The sequence below is a fragment of the Physella acuta genome, unplaced genomic scaffold (assembly GCF_028476545.2).
Source record: "Physella acuta isolate Inbredline_101_S28 unplaced genomic scaffold, ASM2847654v3 ptg000098l, whole genome shotgun sequence".
Classification (NCBI taxonomy): Eukaryota; Metazoa; Mollusca; class Gastropoda; family Physidae; genus Physella; species Physella acuta.
Genome location: NW_026731618.1, coordinates 311,655 through 325,661, shown reverse-complemented (window position 1 = coordinate 325,661; position 14,007 = coordinate 311,655). Strand labels below are relative to the sequence as shown.

General features: G+C 35.9%; 1 protein-coding gene across 1 annotated transcript in view; it reads right to left on the bottom strand.

Annotated features, from left to right (window-relative positions):
* LOC131930296 (ATP-binding cassette sub-family A member 2) overlaps nt 1-14,007 on the bottom strand; it is a 41,712-nt gene that overhangs the window by 24,336 nt on the left and 3,369 nt on the right. Inside the window, exons 3-16 of the mRNA XM_059286718.1 lie at nt 12,620-12,737; nt 12,308-12,462; nt 10,233-10,388; nt 9,349-9,559; nt 9,080-9,177; nt 8,322-8,473; nt 8,154-8,216; nt 7,047-7,100; nt 6,483-6,512; nt 5,300-5,341; nt 4,449-4,484; nt 3,362-3,405; nt 2,486-2,820; nt 164-310 (exon numbers count right to left, since the gene is read on the bottom strand). Of these exons, the coding sequence (XP_059142701.1) occupies nt 164-310; nt 2,486-2,820; nt 3,362-3,405; nt 4,449-4,484; nt 5,300-5,341; nt 6,483-6,512; nt 7,047-7,100; nt 8,154-8,216; nt 8,322-8,473; nt 9,080-9,177; nt 9,349-9,559; nt 10,233-10,388; nt 12,308-12,462; nt 12,620-12,737 (1,641 nt within the window). The remainder of the gene's footprint in view (nt 1-163; nt 311-2,485; nt 2,821-3,361; nt 3,406-4,448; nt 4,485-5,299; nt 5,342-6,482; nt 6,513-7,046; nt 7,101-8,153; nt 8,217-8,321; nt 8,474-9,079; nt 9,178-9,348; nt 9,560-10,232; nt 10,389-12,307; nt 12,463-12,619; nt 12,738-14,007) is intronic.

Sequence of the window (14,007 nt, the reverse complement as noted above, 5' to 3'; positions counted from 1 at the left end):
TTCTAACATTGCTTTCTTATAATGCAAAAGTGTGACATCACACCATCTGACCCCCTCCCCCTCATCACACACCGTCACAAAATTACTGACCCCCCTCCCTAACCCCCCTTCATCCCTACAACTGTGACGTCGTTTATGGACGACCCGTAAGCCGAAAACGTACCGCTATTCCCGGCGCATGCCTGATCCGACCATTGAAATACAGATGTACAAAGTCGTGCTGTTCAAACACCACACCCAGCACCATTTTATCATACTTTTCTTTTCCATTCGCTTTCAGCCACCTCAAAAAGTACTCGTTTGGGTCCAACTGGGAAAAGTTAAGACAAACACACATCAATTTAGATAACTAAACATCAATCAATACACGATTAGATGTAGTCTCATAAACATCAACCATTACCCACCTAAAGTAGTTAGATTAACATACATCACTATACAACTAAACGAAATTTGATAAATAAATATTTAACTTATTTGGTTTATTAAAAACTTTGGTGGCTCAAATGTGTAACAGAATTTATAACTGACAAACTCTTTTAAAAAAACAAAATTAATTTATTGTTTAAGCTAGCGTATTAAAACGACAATTATCTGACCCTTGATTTAAAGACCCAATGAATAGTTAGAAGTGATAATTATCTCACCCTTGATTTAAAGACCCAATCAATAGTTAGAAGTGATAATTATCTGACGCTTGATTTAAAGACCCAATCAATAGTTAGAAGTGATAATTATCTCACCCTTGATTTAAAGACCCAATCAATAGTTAGAAGTGATAATTATCTCACCCTTGATTTAAAGACCCAATCAATAGTTAGAAGTGATAATTATCTGACCCTTGATTTAAAGACCCAATCAATAGAAGTGTTAATTATCTCACCCTTGATTTAAAGACCCAATCAATAGAAGTGATAATTATCCGACCCTTGATTTAAAGACCCAATCAATAGTTAGAAGTGATAATTATCTGACCCTTGATTTAAAGACCCAATCAATAGAAGTGATAATTATCTCACCCTTGATTTAAAGATTTTTATTTAGTTTTAACTAATTGTTAGATAATTGCTTAATTAGTGAATATTTTACAAGAAGTGTTTTTCCCCTCTGTATGTGTATGTGTGAATTTGATATCTTTAGTTTTGACTCCTTGGATTAAGCCTATGCATGTTATGTTTAGGTCATCTTTTGACAACAGTGTTTTTTCTTCAAAAAATTACTTTTTGGTTTATTCGTGTTTAGTGCCCGTATTACATTCACCTCGGCCGTCAACATGTAAGATTAATGTGTCGTAAACATGTAAGATTAATGTGTCGTGAACATGTAAGATTATTATGTCGTGAACATGTAAGATTATTATGTCGTGAACATGTAAGATTATTATGTCGTGAACATGTAAGATTACTGTGTCGTGAACATGTAAGATTACTGTGTCGTGAACATGTAAGATTACCGTGTCGTGAACATGTAAGATTACCGTGTCGTGAACATGTAAGATTACTGTGTCGTGAACATGTACGATTAATGTGTCGTGAACATGTAAGATTAATGTGTCGTGAACATGTAAGATTAATGTGTCGTAAACATGTAAGATTAATGTGTCGTGAACATGTAAGATTATTATGTCGTGAACATGTAAGATTAATGTGTCGTGAACATGTAAGATTACCGTGTCGTGAACATGTAAGATTACCGTGTCGTGAACATGTAAGATTACCGTGTCGTGAACATGTAAGATTACTGTGTCGTGAACATGTACGATTAATGTGTCGTGAACATGTAAGATTAATGTGTCGTGAACATGTAAGATTAATGTGTCGTAAACATGTAAGATTAATGTGTCGTGAACATGTAAGATTATTATGTCGTGAACATGTAAGATTAATGTGTCGTGAACATGTAAGATTAATGTGTCGTGAACATGTAAGATTACCGTGTCGTGAACATGTAAGATTACCGTGTCGTGAACATGTAAGATTACTGTGTCGTGAACATGTAAGATTACTGTGTCGTGAACATGTAAGATTACCGTGTCGTGAACATGTAAGATTACTGTGTCGTGAACATGTAAGATTAATGTGTCGTGAACATGTAAGATTAATGTGTCGTGAACATGTAAGATTACCGTGTCGTGAACATGTAAGATTACCGTGTCGTGAACATGTAAGATTACTGTGTCGTGAACATGTACGATTAATGTGTCGTGAACATGTAAGATTAATGTGTCGTGAACATGTAAGATTAATGTGTCGTAAACATGTAAGATTAATGTGTCGTGAACATGTAAGATTATTATGTCGTGAACATGTAAGATTAATGTGTCGTGAACATGTAAGATTAATGTGTCGTGAACATGTAAGATTACCGTGTCGTGAACATGTAAGATTACCGTGTCGTGAACATGTAAGATTACTGTGTCGTGAACATGTAAGATTACTGTGTCGTGAACATGTAAGATTACTGTGTAGTGAACATGTAAGATTACCGTGTCGTGTACAGGGAACTCAGAAGATGGCAACTGTTTCTTGAATTCTTTCACCAGTTCTTGGTTTGTCTGTTCGTTCGACTCAATAGGCGTGATAACGTTGGTCAAATGTTCAGCGCTGAATACCATAGGTTCCATGGAGGTTTCGGTTTTGCTTTTGTCTGAGTAAATCCCCATGCCGAGGATGATGGAGGGTAAGGCAATTAAAACAAGAGAGGAGATCAGGTTCCGTCTGAACAGGACCCACTTTTTGATGACGATCCCCCGCAGCTGTTGGCCGAAGACCCCAAGCTTTGAACCACTTTTACACACGTGAAACATCTTGAAGATTTTGTCTAGAACAGTGAAGACAATACATACATGCACATTATATAAATGTGTATAACTTGACCAAATACATGCACATTATATAAATGTGTATAACTTGACCAAATACATGCACATTATATAAATGTGTATAACTTGACCAAATACATGCACATTATATAAATGTGTATAACTTGACCAAATACATGCACATTATATAAATGTGTATAACTTGACCAAATACATGCACATTATATAAATATGTATAACTTGACCAAGGATCGTGTATATTGCCAGCTACTTATATTACAAAATGAACAACTTGATGACATGCAGCAACAATACACTAAACATTCTAAAATGATGCTAGCACAATTTAAAAAAAAGAAACTTTAGGAAATTCAGGGACAGATGTGTAAGCAGATCTTATATCAAATAAATATTTAGGCAATATGACCCACCCCCACAAACCTGTCTGTTGTTACCCACCCCAACCCCACAAACCATTCTGTTGTTACCCACCCCACCCCCACAAACCATTCTGTTGCTGCCCACCCCACCCCCACAAACCTGTCTGTTGCTGGGACTGTGAAACCACCGATTCATCAAGAGGTCTGAAATTAAAAAGTTAATTAGCTTAATTAAATACGTATGATCTTAAAGAATATTTTTCCACCAAAATGTAATTAAAGCGTATTATTCAACAACACAACAAAAACAACAATACAACAATACAACAATACAACAATACAACAATACAACAATACAACAATACAACAATACAACAATACAACAATACAACAATACAACAATACAACAATACAACAATACAACAATACAACAATACAACAATACAACAATACAACAATACAACAATACAACAATACAACAATACAACAATACAACAATACAACAATACAACAATACAACAATACAACAATACAACAATACAACAATACAACAATACAACAATACAACAATACAACAATACAACAATACAACAATACAACAATACAACAATACAACAATACAACAATACAACAATACAACAATACAACAATACAACAATACAACAATACAACAATACAACAATACAACAATACAACAATACAACAATACAACAATACAACAATACAACAATACAACAATACAACAATACAACAATACAACAATACAACAATACAACAATACAACAATACAACAATACAACAATACAACAATACAACAATACAACAATACAACAATACAACAATACAACAATACAACAATACAACAATACAACAATACAACAATACAACAATACAACAATACAACAATACAACAATACAACAATACAACAATACAACAATACAACAATACAACAATACAACAATACAACAATACAACAATACAACAATACAACAATACAACAATACAACAATACAACAATACAACAATACAACAATACAACAATACAACAATACAACAATACAACAATACAACAATACAACAATACAAAATAGAAAATAGAAAAATAGAAAAATACAAAAATAGAAAAATACAAAAATACAAAAATACAAAAATACAAAAATACAAAAATACAAAAATACAAAAATACAACAATACAACAATACAAAATAGAAAAATAGAAAAATACAACAAGTTTTTGCTGCTTTACTTGGTATTATTCTGTGACAAGTCCACATTTGAGGATCTGACAAAAATGTTATTGTGAGAAGTTGGAAGACATTGTAACAGTACTGTAACAAGTTGTTCGACATTGTAACAATACTGTAACAAATTGTTCGACATTGTAACAATACTGTAACAAGTTGTTCGACATTGTAACAATACTGTAACAAGTTGTTCGACATTGTAACAATACTGTAACAAGTTGTTCGACATTGTAACAATACTGTAACAAGTTGTTCGACATTGTAGCAATATGGCAACAAATTGGTCGACTATTTGTAACAATACGGCAACAAATTGGTCGACTATTTGTAACAATACGGCAAAAAATTGGTCGACTATTTGTAACAATACGGCAAAAAATTGGTCGACTATTTGTAACAATACGGCAACAAATTGGTCGACTATTTGTAACACTACGGCAAAAAATTGGTCGACTATTTGTAACAATACGGCAAAAAATTGGTCGACTATTTGTAACAATACGGCAACAAATTGGTCGACTATTTGTAACAATACGGCAAAAAATTGGTCGACTATTTGTAACAATACGGCAAAAAATTGGTCGACTATTTGTAACAGTACTGTAACTAGCTGGTCAAGTATTTGAAAATAATATTATAACAAGCCTTTAAAGTTTGAAATTTTATAGCACCAAGCTAGTCAAGTCGTTAAATATTTTAAACTACTGATCTAGTTATTGTAACAATATTTCACCAAGCTAGTCAAGCTCCTAAAAATGTGCAACTGTTTATGCTCGAATAGATGCGTTTTAATGTGTTACAAATTATATGGAATTTGATGTTTCTTGAAAAAATATTAGGTTATGCTACATACCGTTCGACGTTGTTGTCTGTTTTTGCAGACTCAGCAAAACCACTTTCGAGCAAAATTCAAAACGTTTTATTATATATATATATATATATATATATATATATATATATATATATATATATATATATATATATATATATATATATATATATATATATATATATATATATATATAGTTCAATTCGTAATTTGACTATCTAGAGTTGTACAGTTTGGACAGTTATTTGGACAATAACCAATTATAGAATTTGAATAACTAGTTTTTTTACATTAAAAATCCGTTGTTTTTTCTTCAACCACGGCACAATATTTATACAAAATATATTTAGAAACTTTTTCTATCGTTAATTATTCTCAGGTTGTAATTAAATTCCATTTTTAGCAGGAGTCTTTCAACCTAACACAACCTTACATCTTCCGTTGCCTTGCATCTAATAATGTTTAAATTTGTCACTTTTATGTTTTAGAGTTATTTTGTGTTTTACGAAATTGGGAGCTCTGTTCAGCCCATTTCGAACACAGAATACAAGACCTGTGCTATTTTCTACAGCTATACCTGTGCTATTTTTCTACAGCTAGACCTGTGCTATTTTCTACAGCTAGACCTGTGCTATTTTTCTACAGCTAGACCTGTGCTATTTTTCTACAGCTAGACCTGTGCTATTTTTCTACAGCTAGATCTGTGCTATTTTTCTACAGCTAGATCTGTGCTATTTTTCTACAGCTAGATCTGTGCTATTTTTCTACAGCTAGATCTGTGCTATTTTTCTACAGCTAGACCTGTGCTATTTTTCTACAGCTAGACCTATGCTATTTTTCTACAGCTAGACCTGTGCTATTTTTCTACAGCTAGACCTGTGCTATTTTCTACAGCTAGACCTGTGCTATTTTTTCTACAGCTAGACCTGTGCTATTTTCTACAGCTAGACCTGTGCTATTTTCTACAGCTAGACCTGTGCTATTTTCTACAGCTAGACCTGTGCTATTTTTCTACAGCTAGACCTGTGCCATTTTTCTACAGCTAGACCTGTGCTATTTTCTACAGCTAGACCTGTGCTATTTTCTACAGCTAGACCTGTGCTATTTTTCTACAGCTAGACCTGTGCTATTTTTCTACAGCAAGACATGCAGCTATCAGACAATTGTGAGGAAATAAATTGGATAAAATAATGAATGTATGATTTACCTTGGGTCTGACGCAGCCATATCAATTACTCTGTCAGGAGAGAAAGTGGTGGGGAATGAAGCTTTATTAAGTAGGTAAGGTTGTAGGTGTAGGTGTAGGTGTAGGTGTAGGTGTAGGTGTAGGTGTAGGTGTAGGTGTAGGTGAAGGTGTAGGTGTAGGTGTAGGTGTAGATGTAGGTGTAGGTGTAGGTGTAAGTGTAGGTGTAGGTGTAGGTGTAAGTGTAGGTGTAGGTGTAAGTGTGGGTTTGGGTGCAGGTGCAGGTGTAGGTGTAGAAAATTAACTTTCTCATACTATTTAAAATTGAAACAAGAAATTATAATTTAAAATATCGATACAATAAAACTGTATTCGATCCTTGTGTTGTGTCACGATTTTGCAATATCTAACGTTGGAAATTAAAAAATGCCTCGACTAACTATATATAACACCTAAACTAGTGAACTTACATTTTATTTGCCTTCAAATATTACGTGTGAGTTAATTTCTTATAAAACCTGTTTTAAGTTTTGATTTTTCGTTTGTTCAATATTCTAATAAATATGTAAATAAATGCAGACAACCTACATTGTACCGGAATCCATCTTCGATGTTTTTTCGACATTGTGGACTTCATTGGCGCTGTGTAAAAAAAAATATGTGCACAAATTCTTACATTAAAAGCTGTTTGTAGTTTAATTTTCTTCAAATGTTGTAATTTTTTAAATATGTCAACATATTGTTTAGTGTAAGATTCCTGTGTCGTTATAAATTGTTGGATCTATTGTTTAAAGATTCATGTGTCGTTATAAATTGTTGGATCTATTGTTTAGTGTAAGATTCCTGTAACGTTATAAATTGTTGGATCTATTGTTTAAAGATTCATGTGTCGTTATAAATTGTTGGATCTATTGTTCAGTGTAAGATTCGTGTGTCATTTTAAATTGTTGGATCTATTGTTTAAAGATTCATGTGCCGTTATAAATTGTTGGATCTATTGTTCAGTGTAAGATTCGTGTGTCATTATAAATTGTTGGATCTATTGTTTAAAGATTCATGTGCCGTTATAAATTGTTGGATCTATTGTTTAGTGTAAGATTCATGTGTCGTTATAAATTGTTGGATCTATTGTTTAGTGTAAGATTCGTGTGTCATTATAAATTGTTGGATCTATTGTTTAAAGATTCATGTGCCGTTAAAAATTGTTGGATCTATTGTTTAGTGCAAGATTCCTGTGTCGTTATAAATTGTTGGATCTATTGTTTAGTGTAAGATTCATGTGTCGTTATAAATTGTTGGATCTATTGTTTAGTGTAAGATTCCTGTGTCGTTATGAATTGTTGGATCTATTGTTTAGTGTAAGATTCCTGTATCGTTATAAATTGTTAGATCTATTGTTTAGTGCAAGATTCCTGTGTCGTTATAAATTGTTGGATCTATTGTTTAGTGCAAGATTCCTGTGTCGTTATAAATTGTTGGATCTATTGTTTAGTGTAAGATTCATGTGTCGTTATAAATTGTTGGATGTATTGTTTAGTGTAAGATTCATGTGTCGTTATACATTGTTGGATCTATTGTTTAGTGTAAGATTCCTGTGTCGTTATGAATTGTTGGATCTATTGTTTAGTGTAAGATTCCTGTGTCGTTATGAATTGTTGGATCTATTGTTTAGTGTAAGATTCATACATCACCTACGCTAGAGGGACCTCCTCTTCAACAGCTGCCGCTATATCCTCAGCAGTCACACCCTCTCCTACTCTATAAAAATATTAGTAATACATTTCAGTGGCAGTAAAACAATTAAAGATAAAACAAGAAATACATCACCACAAACAGCAGAAATAATGAGCAGTTTGAACGAACTTAACAAAAACATCCTCCATTGATGTTGCTGTGAGCCCAAAGCCATTTATTTGTAGCCTCTCTGTGTCGTCTTCTAGAATCTTGAGCAGCTGAGGGAACTTTTCTGTCACGATTTCAGGCAGCAGGTAGTCTATCTCAGAGTTGGTTTCGCTCTACAGAAATACATGAAAAGGTGGTCTAACATCTACAGCAATATATCAATAGATGGTCTAACATCTACAGCAATATATCAATAGATGGTCTAACATCTACAGCAATATATCAAAAGATGGTCTAACATCTACAGCAATACATCAATAGATGGTCTAACATCTACAGCAATATATCAATAGATGGTCTAACATCTACAGCAATATATCAAAAGATGGTCTAACATCTACAGCAATATATCAAAAGATGGTCTAACATCTACAGCAATACATCAATAGATGGTCTAACATCTACAGCAATACATCAATAGATGGTCTAACATCTACAGCAATACATCAATAGATGGTCTAACATCTACAGCAATATATCAAAAGATGGTCTAACATCTACAGGAATATATCAATAGATGGTCTAAAATCTACAGGAATATATCAATAGATGGTCTAACATAATAATATGTTCTACAGGAATACAGCAATACATGAATCAATGTTGGTTTTGGTGAGAAGTGTTGGTGTTATCAGAAGTTTAGTCTTCATTACGACAATGATTTGAATTTCAACCGGTTCTAATAGTTAGAATCTCTATTTCTACGTTCCGACAGTTACCATAAATTTAGCTTGAGGGAGTATCTGATTGATCTGTTGAGTGACAGCGTCAGTGTTACAGCCAGGCTGCTTGACAATCTTCAACCTGTACCCAGCGCCTGGGTATGTAAGCATTTAACATTTGAAATGAGAACATCTGATGCACTGTGGGTTAAACTCAATAACAACGAATATAATTAGAAATGCAAGAATATTCAGATCATTTTTATCAGAGCAAAACAATCGTGTTCTAAATTTTAGCTTTAATTTAAATTTGATGCCCTACTCACCATAAACTCTCTTTAAAAACATGGGTGTGCCGCAGCATTTAACTCTCCCCTCCGCCATGATGGCGATTCTGTCGCCCAGTACATCTGCCTCGTCCATGTAATGGGTCGTTAAAAGGATGGTTCGACCTTCTCTCATTGTCTTTAGGAAAGCCCACATTTCCTGTCTGGCGGCGGGGTCAAGGCCGGTCGATGGCTCGTCCAGAAAGACGACCTTTTATATATGCGTAAAATTATTAGAATACAAGTTTTTAATTGTAGTAATAATTAAACTCTTTTACTTGCATTGTTTTAAAGAATTTCTAATACTTAAATATGAAGGCTTACCTGTGTATCACCACTGAATGCACAGACTAGTGACAACATACGAAGGCTTACCTGTGTATCACCACTAAATGACAGGCTAGTGACAACATACGAAGGCTTACCTGTGTATCACCACTGAATGCACAGGCTAGTGACAACTTACGAAGGCTTACCCGTGTATCACCACTGAATGCACAGGCTAGTGACAACATACGAAGGCTTACCTGTGTATCACCACTGAATGCACAGGCTAGTGACAACATACGAAGGCTTACCCGTGTATCACCACTGAATGCACATGCTAGTGACAACATACGAAGGCTTACCTGTGTATCACCACTGAATGCACAGGCTAGTGACAACATACGAAGGCTTACCCGTGTATCACCACTGAATGCACAGGCTAGTGACAACATACGAAGGCTTACCTGTGTATCACCACTGAATGCACAGGCTAGTGACAACATACGAAGGCTTACCTGTGTATCACCACAGAATGCACAGGCTAGTGACAACATACGAAGGCTTACCTGTGTATCACCACTGAATGCACAGGCTAGTGACAACATACGAAGGCTTACCTGTGTATCACCACTGAATGCACAGGCTAGTGACAACTTCCGCTTCTGACCACCAGACAGTTGACTGGAATAATCGTTAATTTTTCCACCCAGACCGACAGAGTTCAAGCGCTCGATAATCCCAGGCATCAATTCCTTTTTGTATTTTCCTTTTATCTGTTGGATAAAAGGCAATTGTTACATTAAGATAACAAATGTTTGAGTTCAGTCAGCCTACAACAGTTACAATTATCAGTGACCTACAAGCATCAGTGGCCTACAACATTTACAAGCATCAGTGGCCTACAACATTTACAAGCATCAGTGGCCTACAAGCATCAGTGGCCTACAACATTTACAAGCATCAGTGGCCTACAACATTTACAAGCATCAGTGGCCTACAACATTTACAAGCATCAGTGGTCTACAACATTTACAAGCATCAGTGGCCTACAACATTTACAAGCATCAGTGGCCTACAAGCATCAGTGGCCTACAACATTTACAAGCATCAGTGGCCTACAACATTTACAAGCATCAGTGGCCTACAACATTTACAAGCATCAGTGGCCTACAACATTTACAAGCATCAGTGGCCTACAACATTTACAAGCATTAGTGGCCTACAACATTTACAAGCATCAGTGACCTACAAGCATCAGTGGCCTACAAGCATCAGTGGCCTACAACATTTACAAGCATCAGTGGCCTACAACATTTACAAGCATCAGTGGCCTACAACATTTACAAGCATCAGTGGCCTACAACATTTACAAGCATCAGTGGCCTACAACATTTACAAGCATCAGTGGCCTACAACATTTACAAGCATCAGTGACCTACAAGCATCAGTGGCCTACAAGCATCGGTGGCCTACAACATTTACAAGCATCAGTGGCCTACAAGCATCAGTGACCTACAAGCATCAGTGGCCTACAAGCATCAGTGGCCTACAAGCATCAGTGGCCTACAACATTTACAAGCATCAGTGGCCTACAACATTTACAAGCATCAGTGGCCTACAACATTTACAAGCATCAGTGGCCTACAACATTTACAAACATCAGTGGCCTACAACATTTACAAGCATCAGTGGCCTACAAGCATCAGTGGCCTACAAGCATTAGTGGCCTACAACATTTACAAGCATCAGTGGCCTACAACATTTACAAACATCAGTGGCCTACAAGCATCAGTGGCCTACAACATTTACAAGCATCAGTGACCTACAAGCATCGGTGGCCTACAAGCATTAGTGGCCTACAACATTTACAAGCATCAGTGGCCTACAACATTTACAAGCATCAGTGGCCTACAACATTTACAAGCATCAGTGGCCTACAACATTTACAAGCATCAGTGGCCTACAACATTTACAAGCATTAGTGGCCTACAACATTTACAAGCATCAGTGACCTACAAGCATCAGTGGCCTACAAGCATCGGTGGCCTACAACATTTACAAGCATCAGTGGCCTACAAGCATTAGTGGCCTACAACATTTACAAGCATCAGTGGCCTACAACATTTACAAGCATCAGTGGCCTACAAGCATCGGTGGCCTACAAGCATCAGTGGCCTACAACATTTATAAGCATCGGTGGCCTACAAGCATTAGTGGCCTACAAGCATCGGTGGCCTACAACATTTACAAGCATCGGTGGCCTACAACATTTACAAGCATCAGTGGCCTACAACATTTACAAGCATCAGTGGCCTACAACATTTACAAGCATCAGTGGCCTACAAGCATCAGTGGCCTACAAGCATCAGTGGCCTACAACATTTACAAGCATCAGTGGCCTACAACATTTACAAGCATCAGTGGCCTACAAGCATCAGTGGCCTACAAGCATCAGTGGCCTACAACATTTACAAGCATCAGTGGCCTACAACATTTACAAGCATCAGTGGCCTACAAGCATTAGTGGCCTACAACATTTACAAGCATCAGTGGCCTACAACATTTACAAACATAGTGTAAACATCCTCACTAGTCTAGAGTCCACTGTGTCGGGTGGCGCCTGGCTCGGTGAGTCAGAAACTCACGACAACCCTCTAGCTAATCACCTGTTTAATTAAAGTCTCTACATTACCTTGAGAAAAAAGATGAGGTGTTCCTTGCATGTGAGTTTAGCGAACAGGATGTCGTGTTGAGGACAAAAGCCAATAGATTTTCTGGCAGCGTCAGTATTCTTACGCATGTCCAGACCATGTACGGTTATGGTTCCACTTGTAGGAGGCATGAAACCTAACAAGTTGAAATTTTGTTTATACATAAGCTGGCTTTAAGCTGAAGAGTTTAGCTTCAAGATTTCCCTCACAGATTATACATGTGGTTGTAACATGGCTGGGAGTTTGATTCCCCACACATAATTAAACGCTGATGTATTTGAACACTGACCCACCTGTGATCATGTTGATTGTAGTTGTCTTCCCTGCCCCGTTATGACCTAGCAACACGGTTATCTGCCCCTCGTACACGTCCATATTTGTCCCAGCAACGGCGACATTTTTACCAAACATCTGGAGAACAGCAGTAGCAGTATAAAAACTACAAACAGTAGTAGCAGTATAAAAAGTACAAACAGTAGTAGCAGTATAAAAACTACAAACAGCAAGTAGCAGTACAAAAACTACAATCAGTAGTAGCAGTATAAAAACTACAATCAGCAGTAGCAGTATAAAAAACTACAAAAAGTAGTAGCAGTATAAAAACTACAAAAAGTAGAAGCAGTATAAAAACTACAAAAGTAGAAGCAGCAAAAAATACAAACAGTAGTAGCAGTATAAAAACTACAAACAGTTAGTAGCAGTATAAAAACTACAAACAGCAAGTAGCAGTATAAAAACTACAAAAAGTAGAAGCAGTATAAAAACTACAAATAGCAAGTAGCAGTATAAAAACTACAAACAGTAAGTAGCAATATAAAAACTACAAACAGCAAGTAGCAGTATAAAAACTACAATAAGTAGAAGCAGTATAAAAACTACAAACAATTGGAGCAGTATAAAAACTACAAACAATTGGAGCAGTATAAAAACTACTAACAGTTAGCGTAGTTTAAAAATCTACAAACAGTATTTGTAGTATAAATAAACTACAAACAGTAGTAGCAGTATAAACAAAAAAATACTAGTGGTATAAGCAAAGTAGATCTATAAACAGTAGAAAGAATACAATTAACCATGCAACATCTTGAGATGATTACAAACGTGATAAAAAAAATATTCTTAATCTAATTAATGTTTACAGTGATATAATGAAACGTTTAGGGCTTGACGAATTTCTTGACCATTTCTAGTTTACACCGGCATTAGCTAAAATATACAACTCGATTTTATGGTCTCACAACATGGTCTCACAACATGGTCTCACAACATTGTCTCACCACATTGTCTCACAACATTGTCTCACAACATTGTCTCACAACATTGTCTCACAACATGGTCTCACAACATGGTCTCACAACATGGTCTCACAATAACATTGTCTCACAACATAGTCTCACAACATTGTCTCACAACATTGTCTCACAACATGGTCTCACAACATTGTCTCACCACATTGTCTCACAACATTGTCTCACAACATTGTCTCACAACATTGTCTCACAACATGGTCTCACAACATGGTCTCACAACATGGTCTCACAATAACATTGTCTCACAACATTGTCTCACAACATTGTCTCACAACATTGTCTCACAACATTGTCTCACGACATTGTCTCACGACATTGTCTCACGACATTGTCTCACGACAATTACCACAATAACAATTAACCGCCACCAC